The sequence below is a fragment of the Apteryx rowi genome, unplaced genomic scaffold (genome assembly GCF_003343035.1).
Source record: "Apteryx rowi isolate R43461 unplaced genomic scaffold, aptRow1 scaffold_326, whole genome shotgun sequence".
NCBI classification, from domain to species: Eukaryota; Metazoa; Chordata; class Aves; order Apterygiformes; family Apterygidae; genus Apteryx; species Apteryx rowi.
Window position 1 is genome coordinate 975,007 of NW_020449708.1, and position 21,777 is coordinate 996,783.

Below are 21,777 nucleotides of genomic sequence, written 5' to 3' on the forward strand. Positions count from 1 at the left end.
TTATCATCTTTATTTGGTCTTTACTCCCCAAAGGATACCGTTGCAGGGCATTTATGCAGAATACACATTGTTCCTGGTCTACATTTGATAGAAGACCTGATAAAAAACAAGATTCTGTGGACCTTGTCTGGACACCAGCTGACATTCAGTAGCCAGGTAAAGGATCCCCAAAACTAAACTGAAGTCCTGGATCGCTGCTTTCATGTAGGGCTGACTGGGGCTCCAGCACAGTTTTCTTGGTGCACTTTCTTAACCAGGAAACCTTTTTCTCTAATTAGCCTGCCTGTGATCAGAACAGGATTTCATTTCCACTTCTTTAAGAGAATCATAAAGTTGTAGGAACTAGAAATGTAGCAGATTTATTAGATTATAGTCTATCTCCTTTTCAGTGCAAAACTGTTCTTCTCTTGCTACATATTCTACAGTGCTGTGTCTAGTTTTAAATAATCCAAGTGACTTCTCTGCTTCTTGGTTCTTGCCATCCCCTTGTGGTATCCCCTTGTGGTACACAGAGATGACATTGAACTGTTTTTCACTGCTCTTAAGTTGTTTACATTTCCTCAGTTCTGAGAAGCTAAGTGTAATATTTAAGATAAAGTTTTGTTATTACAGAGCACATCTGAGACAGATGATGGTCTCGCTGCATCTGTGGTGCAGTAGGTTCCAAGGTCAGTTGTGGGGAGTGCTGCCAGAGACACACTCTATGATATGTGTCCTGGTAGTCATGGGGCAAAGGAAAAAGGTAGGTGGGAAGAAAAGGCTGTAAAGTCATGTTGATGCTTTCCAAGCAACAGGCTATATTGAGGGTTGAAGTCATTTCCAGATTCCATGTGTTCACAGCTCCAGAAGTTGCTCTTTCATCAGTTCATTACACAGACTAGAGATGTTATTGCCTCTCAGTAAGCTGCTTTGTGGGATCCAAAGCAACGTGATATAAGGCCAGACACTCCAGGCAACTGCTTTTCCCATCCTGCAGACAGACAGTTAGCCAGAATCTGACTCCTAAGCTTGGGAATGGTCTTTCCTGAGCTTGTATATGTATTCAGGAGAAGAGACCTTTTCCCTGCACTCTTAGCAACTGCAGCATCCATGTGGCTGGAGTGGGAGAGGCAGCAAGTCTCCCTTTGGACTGAATGCTTCTTGGAGATCGTATGCTTGGAAACAGCTATGTGCTGAACATTTTCTCCTCCGGTTGCACTTTTCTCCTCAATCTATTTTATTTTTCATGATCATCCTAGCAAAGAGTTTTTCATCATTCTGTTCTGATATGGAAGATTGTTTTTCCGCTTTTCCTTTTTCAGTTGACTCATGTTTTCCAGCATCTACTATTCTCTCTCCATCCTGCACTTTTCCTGCATGCATGCTCACAGATGGCCAGGGGAGAGCCGTATGTTTCCTTTCTGAGGATCCAGCCTTGGCCTTGAGGTCTAGGTTGTAATACGTGCGCCCTGCATGCATCAAAAGGACAAAGTGCTATTTGGAGTCAAGGAATCTGAACTGGGCTTGTCAGGCCCTTTTTAAATTCCTTTCCTGTTTGTTTACTCAGGAGTCTTTTGATCTGGGAAGTCTACCCTCCCCTTCCTTTGTTTCAGCCAGAGTCCTTAGTGATGTGAGCTGGAGTTCAGAGCAGAGAGGGATAATTCAAGAAATGCATGTGGTAAAATGAAAAGCACAGGCAGGCTGTGTTTGCCTGGATTTGGATTAGAGATTTGGGTTTGCTAGAGCACCAAGTACCTTGATGCTTAGTTTATAGGTTACACTTGGTATGCTTGCATTACACTTAGCTTCAGTGTATGGTTGTATACAATGTAGAAGGACCAGATATCAGCTACAGTACTGTATAATTCAGGGAGCCTGACTTTTGGCTTTGTTAGGAAGACTTCTTGTCAGCATTGTGAGCTAATAAAAGCAGCGGTCAAAGCTGTAGTTCCAGAATTGCCTCTAAATTATGTACTCTGGCACCCAGGAAGCAGTGTGCCTCTCTCCTTGCATTTGGCAGATTGAGGCTGCAGTTTGTCGATGGTGAATGCACGTTTTTGTGATCCAGAGCTGGGACCAAGCATTATTCACACTCGGGCAAACCTAGTTCTAGAGCTGACTGTTCTGGATTGAATCTTCTTTCTGTAATAAGACTTAAAAGTACCCTAGGATCCAAACATTATTCAAACTTGAACGGAGGTGGGATGTCTGTTGTACACCCTGAGGTCACCCTTTAAATTTACTTTTTCCGCAGCAACTCCAGCTGTGTCTTTACCTTGATGATCTATAGGTGGAGCACACTGAATGGAGCCTTGGTTTGTAGATATATTGTGATACCATGGATATATTTACCACAGGAAAATAACCTTGTATTATTATCCAGACAAACAGCAAATCATTTCGATATCAAGACCTGCCAGGGGAACTGTACAATGTTTTGCAGTCGAACATACCAGCAGCCAATGGTATTATACATATTGTTAACACTGTAAGGAGAAAAACCAATGTTGACAACACTGGAAACCCACAGGTACACAGRCATTTTTATTTCTTCTATGTTATGGAATAATAGAATAAGCACTTTAAAAAATCTGTTTCAATGGTTGAACTTCTTAAATCAGTGAAGCTTGTTCTTTTTAAGAAAAAAGGCTATTTATTTTATTTCCGCTCCTGTTAAGGCCTGTTAGGCACTGTTATGTCATCATATCATTAAAAGTAGCTAATAGCACTACACAAGCTAGATACAGACCTTGTGTAGTGATGCTTTTACAGTGCTTGGATAAGTAGAAAGTTCTACTTTTTGAGTAAGATCACACCCTTCATATCAAATGAGCTCTTTTTTCAGCTTTATTTTACAAGAGAGTAATAGCATAAATAACGAAAAAGCATTTTTCGTGTAAAATTCAAATTAAGATTTTCTTTCATTGGTCTCTATTGCATTTTGAAATTATACTCAGAAAGGTCGTCTTTGTGTTAAAAAGATGTAAAATGAGGACAAATAATCACTGCAGATTTTTGTGTTTTGAAGTTATGTCTTGAATTTAAGACACTGCGCAAGGATTTGAGAGTTTTCAGTTCAGTCTCTGCCTCTGCTAAGCGCTTTTCTTTGTTAGAAGTATTTTTGCTATAGCTATCACATGGCTCTGCCTGAGCATTTTTATTTTGTTTGCATATGCAAAGAACAGCCCTATTACCTAATTACCTTCTTGCAAAAAATTACACATAGAATGGCACGTGCTCTTGGATTTGGTAGGATTTTGGTAATAATCTGCACTTACTTTGCACCATTGTAATTAGACTATAAAAACAGTAGGGTTGTGTAGTGTTATGGTTGTATTTTGTGTGTTTAAAAAACAGCTGGAACAATGTGCCGAGTATTAGTAGCTCTTGATTTCAAGTGCCCTGATCATGGTGTATGCACTGTGTAAGTCCTGGATCTTCATATGGGTTTGATTGTGCCTGTCAGTGATGTTTAAGACTGTTGTCACTTAAGATGCTCTCAGTCTTATGACACGTGTGAGGATTTAAAGCGGATGTTTTCCAAAAAGGTGTCTGAGGTCCAGTGGGAAAACTGGGGCTTAGGTAACTGCTGGGAAGAGTTGGTAGCTATTCTGATCACAAGGCTAGCCCAGCAGTCTTTCCTCCACCAGCTCCTGCAAATTTTTGGTACCCAGTACAACACTGGCTGTCACAGCACTGCTGATATGCATGTTCAAAATGTGTTCGTGGACACAAACTTTTAAAGCAACTTCATATGTTTTTTGTGTCCCGCAATCAAGGTATTTTTTATCCACTGTCTTGTAAGAGGAGTAGGAGGTGAGTGGGGTGACTGGAAGAGAATGCAGGAGGGATGCTGTCAGGGTGGGAGGGACAAGGATTTGGGTTTGCCAGGAGCTGTTTTAGGGGCAGGATGTGAGCAGGGTACTGGTAGCAGCTGTCATAATCCAACTGCAATGAAGACTGTCTGTGGGGATCTGAGCTAGCCTTGTGCCAACTCGTGCTTTATGCCATTGAGCCAGAGAGAGGCAGTTTACTCTGGGATGGCAGGGCACCCGAGAGTGCTCCCTGAAGATTTTGTCTTTCTCTGGACCCCTTCAGACATTTCTTTTTCCTTGTGACACTGGCTTTGCAATGAAGGCTAGTGATCACACAAGCTATTTTTGGCAGCAAATCCCTTAGTATCAGTGTTCGCTGGAAATGTTTTGCACCTCCGCATGTTCTGCAAGAAGCACTTTCTGCCAAAAAACATGCAGATTTCTGCAAATGAAGGTCAGATGGCAAGCATCCCTTCACTAGCTCTGGTGCTTGGAAGGTCACTCATCTTGTTACCTTTGTCCTTCTGTGCTTCCAGTGTTGCATATCTAAAGAGCACCTGTTGCTCCTTTAGTGGAACAAAAATCCTAATAGGCAACCTGGCAAAAAGGAAAGCACCAGTTTCCTCCATGTTCTCAGGTGTATGCATCCAGATTGTGTTTTCTCAGCACTGGGACTCATCTGCAGGTGGCAGAATAAACTCTTGTCTTCAAAGCGTGGAGTGGGTTTGAGATGACAAGCCCAGAGCTGATTTGTATATGGCTGCAAGTAGTATGTCTCTGGTTTTAATGATGATGAGTGATTGCCTCTTCATTTAATTTAATATGCAGAAGGTATTAAGAACACAGAAAGGTGCTCAAGTTCATGATGCCTTAGAAAATTTGGTTTGCTGTGCATGGGAATGAGCTCATGCCTAAGCTACTGCAGGTTCAGTCCTTGCTAGGTCAACTGACCAAGACAGTGGTTTTGAATGTTCAGAGACTGATGGCCTCCTGTAGATCTTTAGTGGGCAATCCATGAACATCACCTAGACAAAAGCATTCCAGTTTGTGCTCAGACCTTGCTTTAGACCCAGCCATTTTTTTCCTCTTTGTATCTTCTTGCAGAAAACCATTGGTGAGATCCTTGCTTCAATGGAGATCTTCAGTCGATTTGAAACTATACTAGAGGTAAGCATCTTTGTTTGCCCCAGGAAGGTGCCATACTGCTGCTATTCCAAAGCTGACTACTGTTTTTATGGGAATTTTTAGTAACATTTAAATGCATTTCAGTGGTTTGGTTTTCTTTATGGGTGCTTTTTTCTGAGTCACTGCTTCTTATTTTCTGTATTTTATTAGCAAATGTAATGGACAGGAGAGATCTGAGTTCCAGCACCTATAGCGGTTCTGGCATGAGCACCAAGCATGCAGGTCTCTTTCCCCTCTTGTTCTCCCCCCTTCACCTCTCACCTGGCACAGAGCTTTGCTCCAAAGCACATTTAGTTCTTGACCTCTGTGTCAGGACAAAGAGGGAATGCCTCATTTCTGAACATGCCTGTCTATACCAAGCTAGATTGAAGCTACCTGTTGGTTTGGTGTAGACCTCTAAAAAAAAGCAATCCTCAGGTTATAATCCATTGAGACTGCAGCCTAGGGTTGATTTAGTTGATATTTTTACTGGAGACAGATTTTCCTTTTATTTTCACCAGAGTCATCTGGCTCTGCTCTAGTGTTGTATTTCAGTTGTATGGCTATCAGTTGTCTGCAAAATTCACTAAGTGCAATTGTGATGCTAGACCTGATTCTTTTTTTCTTCTCCTGGGGCAGAAAGATACAGTTTTAGTCTCTGTATATGTACACAAGGGAGCTTTAGTCCAGTGCTCCCCTGTGCACATTAGCTCCGTTCACACCAATGGCTTCCTTGTCCAAGCTACGTTTTTATAGCATTTATGTCTCTGTTATGTTGTGTCCAGTTGCCTCCTGTGTGCATTTGCTTTTCAATAGTTGTGTCTCCAGTGGGTTGCCTCAAGTTTCCTCTCCCTTTCTGATAGATCCCCCTCACTGACTTGTGCTAGATCCATGATGAAATGTTTTATTGCTTTGCTGTTTAATTTTTGCAGAACTGTGGCCTGCCTGCAATACTGGATGGACCAGGCCCCTTCACTGTATTTGTACCCAGCAATGATGGTGTGGACAGGTTGAGAGATGGAAGGCTCATTTATCTTTTCACAGAGGTGAGAGCTCATAATAATTTAAGAAGTCTTAAATCAAGTGTGTTGTACTAGGTTTTGCTGGAATAGCTTGTGCAATATATCTGATACTGCTGAAAGCGTTCTACCTGGAGCTGGCTAAACCATGTCTCTGTTTGTGTAAGACTTTGGGAGAGAAATGAATGCAGATGGAAGCAGCCAGGAGAAATACATTTGGTCAGATTGTTTATTCTGATTTTTGGCCTTTTTTTGCTTTTGGGTAGGGGGAAATGAAGGAACTTATTCTCCAAATGAAGTTACTATTACGGTACATTGGCAATGTCAGTAGTTGGTTAAAAGAAAATGTAGTTGTCTCTTCTTACTCCTGAGCATTGAAGAGGTGTCTAATTATTATGTTCTCTTCTTTCCTTAGGGCATAAATAAACTTCAGGAACTTGTGAAACATCATATCTACACTTCAGCAGCGGTAAGACAAGCAGCTCTAATTTTAGATAATTGGGGTCCTTTGGGCCAACATATAAACAATGACGCTGTTTGGCACAGAGGCTGGAGTATCGATGACTTCAGCTGCTACTTCTTGAGCTTTCCCTGGGGGTGTAGAGATGTGATCCAGGGTCTGATGAGGCAAAGCATTTAGCATGGAAGTAGTTGCCAAAAGGGAAAGCTTGTGCACTTTCATCCAAAGCTCTGAGTTTCCTGGGGGTGATCGTGCTCCTTATTCACATGGTCTTTACAATGAAGACATTGTCTACAGAATTTGCTGCAGGCAAATGCTCTCTTTTTATTGCATTCATTTGTTAAACTGTTAATTAGGAGAGTATATCTTAACTATGAACCTTCCAGCCCACAGTTTCCCTAATAGCAGCAGCACAAAAGTTACATCTAAGTGAAGAATTGGTCCAAACTCCCCTGCTCCTTTTCCGTCTCTCCTAGGGCTCCACCAGTGGCTAAAGTTAGAGACTGAGAACTGGTCCCTGTGATCCTGTGATCTGACCTGGTTCTGCCATTCTTGTACCAATATTGCTGTATAATATAATGTCAGCATAAATAAAATTAATACAGTGCTTCAACAAGACATTTTCCCTTATATAATAAATAAATGTTTAAAATTATACACAAAACCTGTGGAAAGATAAGTGATTACTCAACCATTATGGTACAATGGCATGTCCTTCATTAAAAAATATCAATATATTCTCATTCTTTACTGAGAAGCAAATGTCAATCCTTATGGTTTTCCTAATTCCAACTGAGAAAATGAGCAGCACATTGACAAAACAGCAAAACGTATTTTTTCTTGCAATTGATGAATAACAACACAGTAACAAGCTGAGCTACTTATTTTAACAACCTGTTGGACATAAAAAAAAACAAAACACAATTGATTCAGTTCTTAGAACTTCTCTCCTGTCAAAACCTTATATTTAAGTTTCTCCATACAGTAGCTGCAGTTTACATTTCTTCTGCCTTTAGAAATAAGTTTATTAAGTCAAAATAAATTATCCATTATGTTTCTGGCTCAGTTTTACTTATTTATTAAATATGTTCTGGAGAATTCCCTTGCTAGTCTGACCCTGCTTGCAGCTGTATTAGTAAGGACAAAGACTCAATTTCAGTTGTATTGGACTGCAACTTTCACAAGGAACGAATACTGAGGCTGCTGCTGCAGGCACTGCTGTGTTTGTGCTATTGCAAACAGTTCCCACAAAGCCCTGGATTTCTCTCTGACCCGTTGTGCACATTGGAGATGTTTCATGAAATGTAAATGATAAAGCCAAATCCCCTTTTAAAGTTTTTTCTTCTGAGGGGGGGAAATCCTGAAAGGATTCTATAACCTGTACAGAAATGGGCCCACTTTTTCTTGGTACTATCCCCTCATGTTTTTATTTCAGGTGACTGTGGAGAAACTGATAATGATGCCATACATTGTTACTATGGCTAACCAGATACTTACCATCAACATCAGCACAGATGTAAGTATGAATCAAAACCCTTTTGGGCAAACACCTTGTGCTAGGAGAAAGTGTGGCTGTGATTCTGAATGCTGTACTTTTGGTCCAGCTCTGCTTCCTCCTCTGCTTAATAAACTAGACTCATTTAAAGTCATGGAATTATTTTTGCTTCTTATCCCATCTGTGACTCCACTAAGGGGCTTGACTGTTTTATGTGGCTGCACTTGGTGGTGGGTACTATCTGTTTCCTGCATTGGTTTTATGTAGTTGGTACTGTCTAACAGGGTAAAAAGCAGGTAAATTATTTGTGTTTCTGCACCAGGGAAGAATTCTGATGGATGAATCGGGGATCCCCATAAACATGAGAAACATCGTGGCATCAAATGGTATCATTCATACCTTGGATGGCATCTTCATCCCTCCTTCAATAGTCCCCATTTTGCCTCACAGATGCAATGAAGAACAGCATAAAATTGTGACAGTAAGTCAACTTCTCCCATTCTCATGCTAGTGTTTGCTGTAGGCCTCACACACTCCTGGAAGGATGAGAGCAGTCCATATAAGTTACATTTAGGAAATGTGTTTTCCCTAACATGTCCCCTAATGTGAAGTTAGCTAGTATCAGCACCATGAGTCATGAGCTTCTGCTAGCACTTTGCACTGCTTTTTGGCAAGTCAGCTGCCTCCTTATAGGTAGTTGTTCTCTGCCTGGTTCCATGTTACCTTTGATTCAGAAAGAGGTTTGCCTTTTCATAAGGCCTTGTGTGGTCTTCTTCACGCCGTAGTTACTAATGCAGCTGGCAATGCTTCGGTCCCATCACTGTCAACATCAGTCTCCTATTAGTCTGGACAGCAGACAGTCATTCAGTAGTTAGCAGTTACAAATTATGGTGTGGTATTCTCCCCTGAACAGTTCTGTATACCTTATTCTAGGTCCTTGTTCTGCAATTTGCCCACTGGTAGGTTACTGAGGAAAGAACATGAGGCTTTGAATAAGCAAGAGATTTCCAATTTGGGACCACACAAATGATCCAAAGAGGGAAGAGGGTCCGCACAACTTCCTGATTTAGTAAGGCCTGCTGCGTGAATGCTCAAAGAGAACGCCCTATGTTTTCCAGCATAGCCACATATCTAGTGGCTGATAGATTCACAGAATAGATCCCATCTTGCAGTCAGGTACAAGCATCTCCTTGAGACAAAGGGGCCATTTTGTTTAAGTGAAAAATTTACCCCATTTCAGAGCCTGCAAATTCCCTTTTAGAAATGTTTTTGATACATGTCATTATGTTTTGGGTATATATTGTGGGAGCAGTAGCTCTGTAGTGTTCTTGGCATGGGGAGTGGGTGCCTTTGAGAAGATTACATTTTCCTCTCTTGTTTTCTTAACAGGGCTCTTGTGTGGATTGTGAGGCCCTTAACAACAGTGTTTGCCCACCTAACAGCACAGAAATGGTAAATATTTGTGGTTATTTTCTTAATTTCTTCTTTGCATGATGACACACAGACACATTGTGATAGACAGTCCCTGACCCAAGCCACTTTCAAACAAATGGAGAGTAGGAAAGACAACCAATAGAGAGAAGCGACGTGGCTTATTAGAGGATACTCACTCCTCACAGATCCATGCCTCTGTCACCTCATAACTGCTCTGTGCTATTTCTTAGTCTGAAGTCTGTTGAATCAATGAAGAGAGCTGTGAGACAGTCTATGCGCTAAATAAAATGGTAGAGTTGCAGCTTTTAGCACCTCTGCTCTGCCCCAGGCGGAGCTTTCCTACATGCACACTGAGTCTTCCAGCTCCTCCAACCTGCCAGAACCAAGTCTGACCACACTTATACCATCCAGTGCTGCCTGTGCCTATTGCATGATCAGAGACAGTATGGCAGCAAGCTTTCTGCCCTGTAGAGTGTGAGAAACAATTTGGTTTTGGCCTGTGCTGGCTGTTGATTCAAAGATGAGCAGAACTGGCTGAAGGTGGAATAAGGAGGAGGAGGCTGGGGGCTGGTGCTTGAGTTATCACAAATTTAGCAGAACAGCAATTTCTAAGAAATCCCAGTACGAAGGCCAGGCCCAAATCATCGTTTGTGAGAGAAGTGAAAGCCAGAGAGGTGTTCATCACTGTTAACTGTTGAGTGTCTTCTGAGGGATTTGATTTTCAGGAGGACATGCCCATGTTGTCTTAGCATGAATGTGTGCAAATGGAGCTCTGCAAAATCACCAGTCACTCATTTTCCTCTCTGATTGAGGCCAGAATCATCTCAGGCCCAATTCTGCTGATGTAAAACTCTGCAACAGGTCACTGGACATTATCCCAGAAATTACTTGCACTTCTCCCCTCTCTTCCTCTCCCTCTTACTCCATCTCACTCTCCCTTCCTTCCTCCCTCTCTCCCCACCTCCCCATCTCTCCCTCTCTTCTCCCTGTCTCCTCCTTTTCACTCTCTCTCCCCCTCCTTCTCTCTCTCTTCCTCTCAGTTTCTCTCTCACTCTCCTCCTCTTGCTCTTTCCTCTCTCTTTTCTGCCCCTTCCCTCATCTCTTCTCCCTCTCTCCCCACCACCTTGCTCACTCTCTCTCCTTATCATAAGCACTATTATTAGAACAAAAGGGCAGCACCTTGTCTCTGATTTGTGGACTGCTGGAAGCAAGAAGAAGCTGCCATATGCCTTCTTTCATGATAGGCATGCCATAATGGTATCTTATTCACCTTGGCTTATTTGTGAACTTCCTCAGCTCAGAGATAGGCATAGTTGCTCTCTGCAGCAAAAGGAGTGGAGGGGAAGGTTACAGTGCTGATGACTTGTTTTGTTTCTACAGGAACCAACACTCTCCCCAAAAGAATGTGTCTACATTCATGATCCACAAGGTCTGAATGTCCTGAAGAAGGGGTGCGCCAGGTACTGCAATCAAACCGTCACGGTGAGTGTGATGCAGAGTAGGGAAGATCACATTACCTTTGAAATGAGCTCAGCCTGGCTTCTCTTTATTCATTGAAAATGACTGAATGAAAATTCTGACTCCCTGAGCTGTGAGAAGGCTGGATGGGCGCAAGAGGAAAGCTGGCCTGTGGGAAAGCCTGTCCCCAGAACTGTCACATGAATTGACTATGTGTCCTCTCTTTGGTAAACAGGGGGCTGTGAACGTTGCTGGAAAGCAGCTCAGTTAAACCTGCATAAAATATGCCAGTTGTGACCAGCCAAGCTGGAGGAAGCCACATGACAAATGGTGCAGTGTTCACTGTGGCACATTTCTCTGAGAGAGCCCTGTTTTAAGCATGTCTCCCAAAGGAAACAGAGCACAGTGAAAGTGCCTTAAGCTCTAAAGTGATTACATCCTGTTTATTAAACATTGTCAGATGGTTTGGGAAAGTAGCTCTTGTCCCAGTTTAGAGATCTCACATTCATCTGCAACTCCTGAGCTGTCACAGTGCCAACCATATGATATGATTTGTGGGTGTCTCATTAAATACCAGCTGGATGTTTGTCTTCTGATTTTTCTTCCATTGGTCATTCATGACAAAGCCTGCATTCATCCCTGCAAAGTCCCTCCAGAAGAACACAGTCCTCAGCAAGGATAAAGTAGTAGCAAGTGAACTCCTACAATGTCACAGAAAGTGCAGAAGATAGTGGTTTATGCTAAAAAGAATTGGCTGTGAGCAAAAATAGGGATATTGGTGGAAAATAATTTAAGTGCAGGAGTTCCTAGAAATGCAAATGCCAAATGAGACAGTCCATTTCTGTGTAGTCCATGGCCACAGGGAGGAGGACCAGTATTTCAGATCTGTGAGGGCAGGGAGACTCCAGACAATGCTTGCTAAGTCACTTGGCACTTTACCAATTTTGCTTTTGTTTCAGAAACTTGGATGCTGCAAAGGATTCTTTGGTCCAGACTGCATGCCATGCCCAGGGGGATTTTCCAGTCCTTGCTATGGCCAGGGAAATGTAGGTGTCAAAGAACCTGGTGCGTTGCAATGAGTCAGGGTTGTTAAAGAGCGTTGTTAGCTTATCTGTCCTTTAATAGCAGTATGGGTCATTTTTTATTTATGGTAATGACTGTGGTTATAGGTAAGTATATTTCCTCATTTGCACTCCAGAGCTAAGCCCATGATGGTGGCAGCAGAAGTTCCAGGGAAAATAGCACATCTTCATCAGTGTATTTTCTTTCTTGAGCTCTAACGTGAACCATTTCATAGCTTTTGGGGTCAGCTCTGGCTATATGGGATTTTGTATTACCACCACCACTCTTCAAAGTCCTGCTTTTTGCTGCAACTGTCAGAGTGCCTTTGAAAGATATCAGTGCCTCAGCTTTGCCTTTGTTCCCTGAGTTTCAATGACTTTGTTTTCTTTTTGTTTTCCTTCCAGTGCAGTGATGGCATACAAGGGAATGGCAACTGTCAGTGCTTTGATGGTTTCAAAGGAATAGCCTGCCACATCTGTTCAAACCCAAACAAGCATGGCGAGAACTGTGATGAAGGTTGGTAATTCTGATGGAGAGACTAGAGGAAAAGGTAGGGCAAGGACAGTGCAGGTTCATGTATCCTGGATTCCCTTCTGGCAAGACCAATATCACGAAGGAAGTGACAGAAATGTCCTCACAGGGTGTCTTTTCAAACATCAGTGGAAAAAATGTGGCTGATATGACAGGGGTGATGTGGGTCTTGGAAACACTGGCCAAATTTAGATGTGGGATTTTGATTTAGATCTCTCCTGCTTGGAAAGAAAAAGCATTTTTCTTTCCTGGTTGACAAAGATCTTGTGCTACATGGCCTAAATTTGAGCCTGTCCTTAGAGCCCATAAAACACATGGACCCAGGCAGTCGCAGGATCTGTTCTCTGGCCAGGTTTTGAGGTAAAATGGATGTCTCTCAGTAGATGTCCCTTTGTCAAGAACAAATGTGATAGTCATTTGGTGAAACAAGAGATTGTGAAGGAAAGATGAGAATCTACAAAATGCCATCACTGTGGCAATTTCTGGACGTGATGTAGTAACTGATCTTACTCCATGTGCTTAACAGATTGTGGCTGTGTCCATGGTGTCTGTGACAACAGGCCTGGCAGTGGGGGTGTATGTCAGTCCTGGTCCTGTAAGGAGGGCTATACAGGGAAATTCTGTGACAAGACATCTAAGAACTGTGGCCCAAGTGGGCTGTCCCAGTACTGCCACCAGAACGCTGTCTGCAGCCTCAATGACACAGCAAGGTCAGTCTTTCTGGTATACAAATTCAGGTGAGCACTTTGTAATTGTAGGGTCACACAATAGCTGTGAGGCTGCCAACCCTGTAATTGTATACATGTCTCTGAGTATTTGTTGAACAGGGTCATCTGAATAATGCAACCAGCCTGCTGTGCTAGGAATCAAAGTCAGAAACTTGCTGTGCTTGAAATGGCATAAGCTGCCTTTTTGCTACTCTGCTGAGTGTCAGAAGGAGCTGCTCTGTGCTGCTTCTGTGGGCTTGTTACTGTTCTTCATGTGTCCATCTGCATCTCTTTTGTGCTTATTTTGAAGATGCATCTGCATGGATGGATATGAAGGGGATGGGTTTTCCTGCCAGCCCATTGACCTGTGCAGTCAGCCAGAACGAGGAGGCTGTTCACAGAACGTAAGTGGGTTAGACTGTTGAAGCCTGGAGAAGCAGCACCTATTGATTAGAGAAGGGATCCAGGACTCTCAGGACTGTTAAAAATTTGTTTTGTGCTAGTCTTGTGCCTGGCTTTCCCTGTCTGTATGACAAGGTGGAATAACAGTTGCCTCAACATAGTCGTCATGAGGATGTCAGTCATTTAGGTTGGTGCCAAAATGTAACACCCTGGGGGAGGGTTTGGCTGTTTTGCGCTGATGTTTTGACAGCCACAGAGATTAGCTGTCCAAATACTTTTTGTTTTGTTTTGATCTCCCTCTTAAGCTCTTCTAATGTGTGTTAGTTTCTCTGTGGCTGTATTCACTCTGTAGCTTAGCGGTGAGCACTGACCTATGTTTCTTGGTAACCACCAATGCCACGTAATTATCCTTAGTAAAGAACTGTGGTGCTTTAGGATGAAATGGACTGTCAAACAGTTGGACTTCATCATAATTTAGACCCCCCCAGTGAGAGAAACACACTGGGCCATGTAAAAGGAAATAGGATGGGACTGGGAACAAACTAGGTCATTTCTGGGAGAGACCGGCCTCCGTCAGTGGTTTCCTTCCCACATGCCTAAGCAGAAGATTGTGCTCCTCCTCTCCAGGGAATATTTCTTCTGAATGTAACGGGAGAGCTTTACAGCACAGTAGGAATGCCCTGGGTGTTCTGAGCCATCTTAGATACGAGTATCTGCCTCTCTGAAAGCACTAAATGTTTTCAGAATCACTTTATCTCTATTGTGAAATTGTCTAAGGCTTTTCTGTAAAATCTGCTCCCACCCCCCACCCCTGATGCTGGAATCAGAGTTGGCCATTCAGAAACTCTCCCCAGTCTGATGAAAGAGATTCGTTGCTGTATTTGTACTGCACTCCCTCCCTCCTTCTGCTTAGTGTAATGCTTTTTCTCTCCCTTCTCCTGGAGGCTCTGTGTACCAGTACAGGCCCCGGCACTGCCATCTGCCAGTGTAACAAGGGCTGGACTGGGGACGGGAAGGCCTGCGTGGCTGTAGACAACTGTGTGCTGGAGAGCAGAGGCGACTGTCACATCAACGCCAACTGTGTTTATATTGGCCCTGGCCAGGTATGGTCCATGCTAAGCAGTCTAATGTTGGACTTGCATTTCCTAAGCTGCTCTGTAATGGCCTAGGATTGCTAAAGGTAGAAACTGGGCCTGTCACAGTAAGGCTTGCTTGTCTGCTGTCTGACAGAAACAGCAGCTCAACCCATGCAAGGGTGCTAATATGTGCTGAGATGCACTGACATGTCTGTAGCTGCTACGCTACTCTGAAACTTTTGTACAGCAAAGGGAAGAGACCACATTTCAAGACATGGCTCAGTATAAGGCATTGGTTCCTGTGCCCCACTTTTTCCCAGACTGCAGCACTGTGAGTTCCCAGAGCAGGCTGCCAGCTGTCCTGAACCACTGGACGTAGGCCACTGCTGGAGCGGAGGCTATGGGCCTGCCACCAGGGCAGAGGCTATGGGTCCATACTGCCCATCCAGTATCCTGGATTCCTCTATCCTGTATGTTCTGCCTTCAAACAGCCCAAATATTGGGTAGCTCATCTCTGGACTGTGATAAAATATAGAGAAAAGCATGTGCAGCTGTTCATATAGTCAGTGGAGGGAGCTGGGCTGGGAGACATATATCTTGAGACAGGAGGAGAGTATGTGGGAGAGATGGCCTTTCAAGGTAACGCCCATTTCTCCCCACTGAGCAAGGCAGAAAATTGCACAACGGGCTGAGGAAAGGTGCCAAATCTGTAGCAGAGGTGAGTAAGGCAAGATGTTGCAAGTACTCTCCTAGATATTTCAGAAGCAGGAAGCTTGGAAATTAGCTCCTCTTCTCTTTCCGCCATCCACAGAATCACAGGACAGTTGAGGTTGGAAGGGACTGTTAGACCTCATCTAGTCCAACCCCCTGCTCCAGCAGGGTCACCTAGAGCAGGCTGCCCAGGACCATGTCCAGATGGCTTTTGAATTCTCCAAGAATAGAGACTCCACAACCTCTCTGGGCAACCTGGTCCAGTGTTTAGTCACCCTCACAGTAAAAACATTTTTCCTTAGATTCAGACAGAACTTCCTGTAGTTTGTTTCACAGTGTTTCACTGATGGGTGTATTTTAACCAGCAAATGAGGATGCTCTAATAGGTCTGTAAAACTGAAATGTCTCTCTTTCTTGAAGAGCAAGTGTGTGTGCAAGAGGGGTTATGCTGGTGATGGCCACAGTTGCGATGCGATCAACCCATGCCTCCTGGACAATGGTGGCTGCCATGACTTGGTGAGTAGCTAAAGAGCTGTCCCAAGGTTGGTGTGGCAGTGGAGCTTGCTCTGCTCCATGACAGAGATTTTCCAGACATGGCATTGAGAACGCTGCAAGGATTTACATTACATCATCCTACTGGCACACCACTGAGGTGTAGAACTGTTTGGTCTCTGATTTACCCAGGAGGATCCTCTGCCTTTTGCAAATTTACACAACCGATGTACGAGGTGATGGCTTTGCTACATAAGGTGTAAGTTCAGTACCACCTCAAAGGTGGCTGTAGCAGGAGGAAGGTGCTTGTGTGGTTATTCCTCTAGCCCAGGCCAAGGGAGGCCAGAATTCGATTCCTGGATAGGTGTAATACTGCATAACCTGTGTTTGATCTGTAATCTCTCCTTTCCTTGTATTGGCAGGCTATGTGTGAACCCCTTGGAGGAGGGGAGAGGTCCTGCACTTGCCCTCAAGACTACCTGGGGGATGGCATGACCTGCTATGGGGACATTCTAAAAGTGAGTAAAGAGCAAATGTCTGAGGTGGTCTTGAGATCAGAGAGGAACGGGTGTTCATGACGGGCAAGCTGGCCTGGAAAGAAGCAGTTAACTGCTTTCTTTTTGTCAGTTGTGTTTCATTTTTACTTTGGAGGGTGTTTCCATAGGCTCAGGGAAAACTACTGCCCCGACCTTTCCCTCAAAGTCATTCAGCTTCAAATGTTTGACCTTAGTCACTGCGAGTGAGGCAGTGAGTGAGGGCAAAGCTTCTTGTGGAGTAGCCTCAGAGTCTGAAACAGGACCCTTTCACATCTGCACAGCTGTAAATCAGTGGCAACTGGCAAAGGGAAGCTACTCTGGCAGATTATCTGCCCTTTGGTCCTGTCAAGTGATGCTGCAGATAACAGCCTTACGGTGCTGTCTGCTTGCACCTTCCTTTTCACTGTTACCTGAGCTGACAGCTTCTGCCATTGCCAGCCTGCCAGCACGTGTGAGTGTGTCTGCCCAAGACCAAGGAGAAAGCACTGATGCCAACGCCAGTGTCTCGTAGAAACCATCGGCAATAATTTCTAAGCTGCTTCACCCCTGTCTGTGCTGTGCAATAAGCTATGTCTCCTTTGTTATTTGGAAGGTTTTCCTGGTCAGAGCTAGCAAGCCCATTTTCTGTCATCAGAGGCCAGTGTGGACTCAGCTTCTTCCCTGGGAAACAGGAGCAATTGCAGAAGAGTTGAAAAGGGTTTGTTTATTTGGGGAATTTCTTTTTTTTAATGTCTGGAGTTTCATTTCAGGAGTTCTCAACCCTCCCCATGATACAAGGTGTCTGTAATTATTGCTGGATTTGAAATTGCAAAGGGCTCCTTTCCCCCAGCCTGGGTGTCCTTGCCCCGCAGCCCCAGGGGCTCAGCAGAGGTAACCCTTCTGTCATTTCTATTTGCAAGGAGCTGGCCAGGAGTTCCTACTTCGCAGGCTTCTATGACTGGGTTAAGGTAAGAACAGCCATGGGTGCCAGCACAGGTAAGTTCTGTAGAAGTGAAGTTGCTGTGAATGCTGCTGTTAGAGGAAGGGCATCCCCATTTATCCTTTCCATTAGAGAAAAGCAAAACAACAACAAAGGTTCAATTGTTATTGTGCAGGTGTGTGGAAAAGCTCTGGAGACTGGGAGATTGGGCTATGAGTGTATTTTGAGGGCCTTGTTTCTGGCACAGAAAGAAACTGGGGCTGTGTTACACTTAATTTTCATGGTTGTATCATCTGTAACTCCTAGTTGTCATAAAGTAGCACAGAAGGAAAAGAAAAAGGGGTGCATAATAATAGCTATTGTTCAAAAGAGCATGCTGAAGTTAGGCTACATATTTGTTTCTTTTCCTCTTACTGGCTTTCTGTTTCCAGTGTGGTAATTGCAGAGGCACTCCACAGGCTGCAGCGAGTCTGTGGAAGCGCACTGTGGCAATACAGCATCTAATCGAACCTTAGCTTGCCTATCCTGCTGCATACACTGCTTTTGCTAGGAATAATCTTGGCCCCTGCCCCGAAACTGATGTTGAGGGTTCAGAAAGGATTTATGAATTTGACTGAATGGGTTTGAAGATTAATTGAAATACAGAAATAGGCTTGGAGCAGCGGACTTTCCCTTGTGCATGCTTGGCGTCAGCTGTTTGGCTAAACCATCTGTGGCATTCATTGACTGCCAACAGCACGTATCTTCCATGTGTCAGGAGAGCAGGCTGTGCTGCTGAATTTACACTGTTTTTTTGCACACCCTTTCTGTGAGACTGCAAGGGTGGGATGGCAGCTACAGTTGTTGGTTATGTTTTGCAGTATAGATGTGGCACTGACATGTCTTATTTGTTCATCTTTGTGCTTTGGACAACAGAAATCTCTCTTCAGCATCCCAGCAGGAACCAATGTCACTGTCCTGGTGCCATCAGAGGCAGCTATCAAAAACTTGAGCAATGCTGAGAAAGATACCTGGTTGACCCCTTATATGCTGCCATTTTTAGTCAGGTACGAAGAGACTCCTGCCTTTGCTTTACTATGCCAAACAATAGTAACACAAAGCCATGAGCCCGTTTATTGCTCATGCAAGCCCAATAAAGAGTTATCTTAAGATAAAATAGAAGCAAAGTTAAATATCTAGCAGGCAAAGAGTTTACTAAGCAGTTGAAACGTAACAGAGGTCAGGCAATTGGTAGTGGATTTATTTGTCATATATTTGCAGAGAGATATTTTCTCTAAGTGCCATCCAGAAATAGGCTCCACCATGGCAAGGAATTCCCTCTTTCTGTTGTTTTCTCCACATACTTAGCTCCTTGATGTGAGAGATGCATGAATGTTGGGCTTTACGGTCTTATCTCCCTCTCATTACAAATGGTGCCCTAATCTGTTCTTTACCTGCATGTGTTCCCTTCAGGGCCCACTTTCTCGAAGGTGTCTTCACTGGCGAAGAGCTCAGAAAGTACAAGAGACCAGAATTACCCACCCTCAACCCACAGACTAGATGGCAGATAAACACCAAGAGTGATGTAAGGATTTCTTATGTAATATATACATACCAATATCAAATTAAACTGCTCAAGAGCTGCTGTACCCTGTGGGGAGCCTAGATGGGACACTGATGCCCTGAAATTCATGAAACTTTTTAAAATGGTACCCAGATTAATCATGTGCAGCTTTGAATGAACAGTGTATCTGTTTTGCATCTGCTTGGCAATTTTTGATGCTCTTTTTCTGATACTTTTGCAGGTATTGACCATTCAGAATGCAAGTATAGTGGTCAGTGACATCCCTGCCAGCAATGGCATTATTCATGTCCTCAGTAAGGTATGTTGGTTTATGTGATATTGGGAAATGTTGTGGTTATTGCAACACACTTGCATTGTGGCATCTGTCGTGGGAGCAAGGAGGAATATGTATATAGACAGTTAGGAAGGGATATAATGGCAAAAATACATTTGATTATCACAAGGTCCTGACAGATGTTTCCTGTGCAGCAGCCTTTAACGTTTAAAGCGTTTGTCTCCAAAGCAGCAGGGGAGTTCCTCTTCTTTTGGCTGATAGACGTAGAGTTAAAGCTGGTGCAGAATAATGCTGTGAGGCCGTTTCTAATTACTCTTCTTGCAAGCAGGGCAGGAGTCTAGTGTGATTTCCCCCAGAGTCCTTTGCCTGACCTAACTGATGAATTCAATTTCCCCACAGGTTTTGTTGCCTCCTGTAGGAGATATCCCACCAAGTCCCCCAGGTCTGCAGAAACGGCTTGACATGGTTACCTCGTTCAGCACATTCAAAGAGTTGTTACAGGTAAGTAGCTGGTGTGAGTTCTGTTGAATCATGGTTGTCACAATCTTCTTTTGAGCAAATGCCCAAGTTACCTTGTATAGATGGGCCTAAACATAGACTGCCAGGTGAGAAAAGGGGAGACCATCTGAGTTTCCTACCATTCCAGCAGCATGTTCTAGAAATGTTCTGTTGAGCAGCCAAGAGGTTATATACTCATAGTTAGATCTCTCTTTACATCTTTGGCATGTTATTACAGTAGAAAATGATCTGTCTACTGCAGGCAGACATTATTCTGCTGCAGGCTGACTTGCTTGAGTACAGCAGAGAAACCTATAGAAAAAGGAAGGTTTGCTTATAACCAAGAAACAGCATTAATGTCAACCCAGGGAGAGGAGCAAGCAGTTAGACATATGTGACTGAGTGAAAGTTGTATTTTGTCATATCCAATTTTCAAGCAGTTCTTCTAGTGCTCTTGCCTTTGTAATTGATTTTACCTGCAATTTGGCTTTAGTGAATATAAGTGTAATTGCTAATATGACTGTTTGGACATTTTTTAGGAATACAAGCTCATTGGAAAAATTGAATCCTCTGAAAAATATACAGTATTTGTTCCTGGAAATAATTCTATTGAGGACTACTGCCATGCTGCCAATGTGACACAGTTGGTAAGCTCACTGCTTGCATACTGTCTGAATATGTATTGTGGTAACTGGAAGGACATACATACTGTCAAATCCTAAACTTGAGTTCAGTGGATTTGAGTATGGAGAGGAGGAGCATATCCGATGAAAAAAAGTAGGACAAATGTGGCAGAGAGGAATGAGAAGGTTTCCGGGGATATTGCAATGGGAGCTGAAGAGAGGAGCTGGACTCTAAATGCAAATTTATGAGTAGATTTGTATGTGGATGGATGGCACCCCTCCTCCTGACAAATCAGTGGCAATTTTTAAACTTTTGAAAGGATCCATAAAACCTTTATGGCTTCACCTAGTAACAGAATAATCAAGTGTAATTTATTATGGGTTGTGATGAGAAGTTACTGGGCTCTGTGAACTTAATTAGTGGTTAGGATTGCTTAGGAACTCTTCTCATGACATACCTCTGCCTATCTAATTGCAGTCTAGGAAGTTGAGTAGTCTAACTTTTGGTTTCTGTGGATTTAGGACAACGAGACAGTGCAGTACCACGTTGTACTGGGAGAGAAGCTCTTCCCTACTGACTTGAGAAGTGGAATCCATAAGAACACCATGTTAGGGTTCTCCTACTGGCTAATGTTTTACCAAAACAGCACCCAGGTAAGGAGGGAAGACTGTTCTGCCATTTAAAGATATGGCTGACTTATCACTTTCTGAGGCTGGTGGCTGGAGGCACTAATGTCTGTTTTGGAAGCCCATCAGGTCTCCGGGCTGGGGCTGTCTGATGGCAGTCTGTGCAAGTTGATGGTCATCGTCTCAGCCCTTTCCTTCTCCTTTGCAGAAGTTCGTCAATAATATTCCTTTGGATGGAAAATTTTTTGAGACGAAGAATGGCATGTTAATTGGGGTTTCACAGGTCCTCCAGATACAGAAGAATCGTTGCACTGCCAATACCACCACCATACAAAAGGTAATGATGTTTACCAACAAGCTGACCACCATCTCGCAGGCTTTTTCCAGCTCCCAAACCAGGCAAACATGAATAGCGGAATACCTTCTCTCTTCCACATGGATGACACAGTAGCTTAGAGCCTGACCCCAAATGAGCTGCTGAGCAGCCCTGCCTTGTATCAAATGGGGCACCATGGAGCCTTGGCACCTCTTAGCCTCAAACCCAGTATTTCTGAATGTAGCAGATCTGCAGCTCTTGGGCTGTACATAGCTCCTATGCAGATCAAGTTCAGTTTACTTGCCGGGACTCTGTGACAATGCCAGCCACAGATCAGACTGGTGCAGGGACTCCCAAGTGCTCAGCTGTGGAAGGAGAATTCAGCCCAATTTTTGCATGTTATGACCACAAGCACTCCTAGGAAATGCTGTGGTCTGCCTGGGAATAATGGCCAGAGTCCAGTCCCTGCATGTCTTGTGGCTCTTGGCCATTTGAAGATTGTAGGGTCAGACTGAGGCAGGCCTATCCCATTACGGATCAGAAAACAAATACATGCAGCTTTGCATGAAGGAACTCTGGGTCTGTGGTAAGCCCTACTCCAGCTGAGAGACTAAG

The 21,777-nt window shown here is 43.7% G+C and overlaps 1 protein-coding gene across 13 annotated transcripts in view; it reads left to right on the top strand.

Moving 5' to 3' along the window:
- Window positions 1-21,777, top strand: part of STAB1 (stabilin 1) — a 71,490-nt gene that overhangs the window by 23,245 nt on the left and 26,468 nt on the right. For 10 of the 13 annotated variants that reach the window (XR_003254466.1, XM_026071481.1, XM_026071480.1 and 7 more), the window contains 24 exons: window positions 34-156; window positions 2,363-2,509; window positions 4,899-4,961; window positions 5,891-6,004; window positions 6,393-6,446; window positions 7,873-7,953; window positions 8,255-8,413; window positions 9,322-9,384; window positions 10,747-10,848; window positions 11,784-11,870; window positions 12,291-12,402; window positions 12,944-13,127; window positions 13,435-13,528; window positions 14,471-14,629; window positions 15,734-15,829; window positions 16,228-16,323; window positions 17,241-17,288; window positions 18,176-18,306; window positions 18,713-18,824; window positions 19,045-19,122; window positions 19,498-19,599; window positions 20,136-20,243; window positions 20,742-20,873; window positions 21,055-21,183. Coding sequence is in view for 12 of the 13 variants with exons in the window: in XM_026071481.1 (XP_025927266.1) it covers window positions 34-156; window positions 2,363-2,509; window positions 4,899-4,961; window positions 5,891-6,004; window positions 6,393-6,446; window positions 7,873-7,953; window positions 8,255-8,413; window positions 9,322-9,384; window positions 10,747-10,848; window positions 11,784-11,870; window positions 12,291-12,402; window positions 12,944-13,127; window positions 13,435-13,528; window positions 14,471-14,629; window positions 15,734-15,829; window positions 16,228-16,323; window positions 17,241-17,288; window positions 18,176-18,306; window positions 18,713-18,824; window positions 19,045-19,122; window positions 19,498-19,599; window positions 20,136-20,243; window positions 20,742-20,873; window positions 21,055-21,183 (2,574 nt within the window). In the remaining variant the exon portion in view is untranslated. The remainder of the gene's footprint in view (window positions 1-33; window positions 157-2,362; window positions 2,510-4,898; window positions 4,962-5,890; window positions 6,005-6,392; window positions 6,447-7,872; window positions 7,954-8,254; window positions 8,414-9,321; window positions 9,385-10,746; window positions 10,849-11,783; window positions 11,871-12,290; window positions 12,403-12,943; window positions 13,128-13,434; window positions 13,529-14,470; window positions 14,630-15,733; window positions 15,830-16,227; window positions 16,324-17,240; window positions 17,289-18,175; window positions 18,307-18,712; window positions 18,825-19,044; window positions 19,123-19,497; window positions 19,600-20,135; window positions 20,244-20,741; window positions 20,874-21,054; window positions 21,184-21,777) is intronic. The other 3 variants (XM_026071489.1, XM_026071492.1, XM_026071486.1) reach the window with 2 other exon arrangements.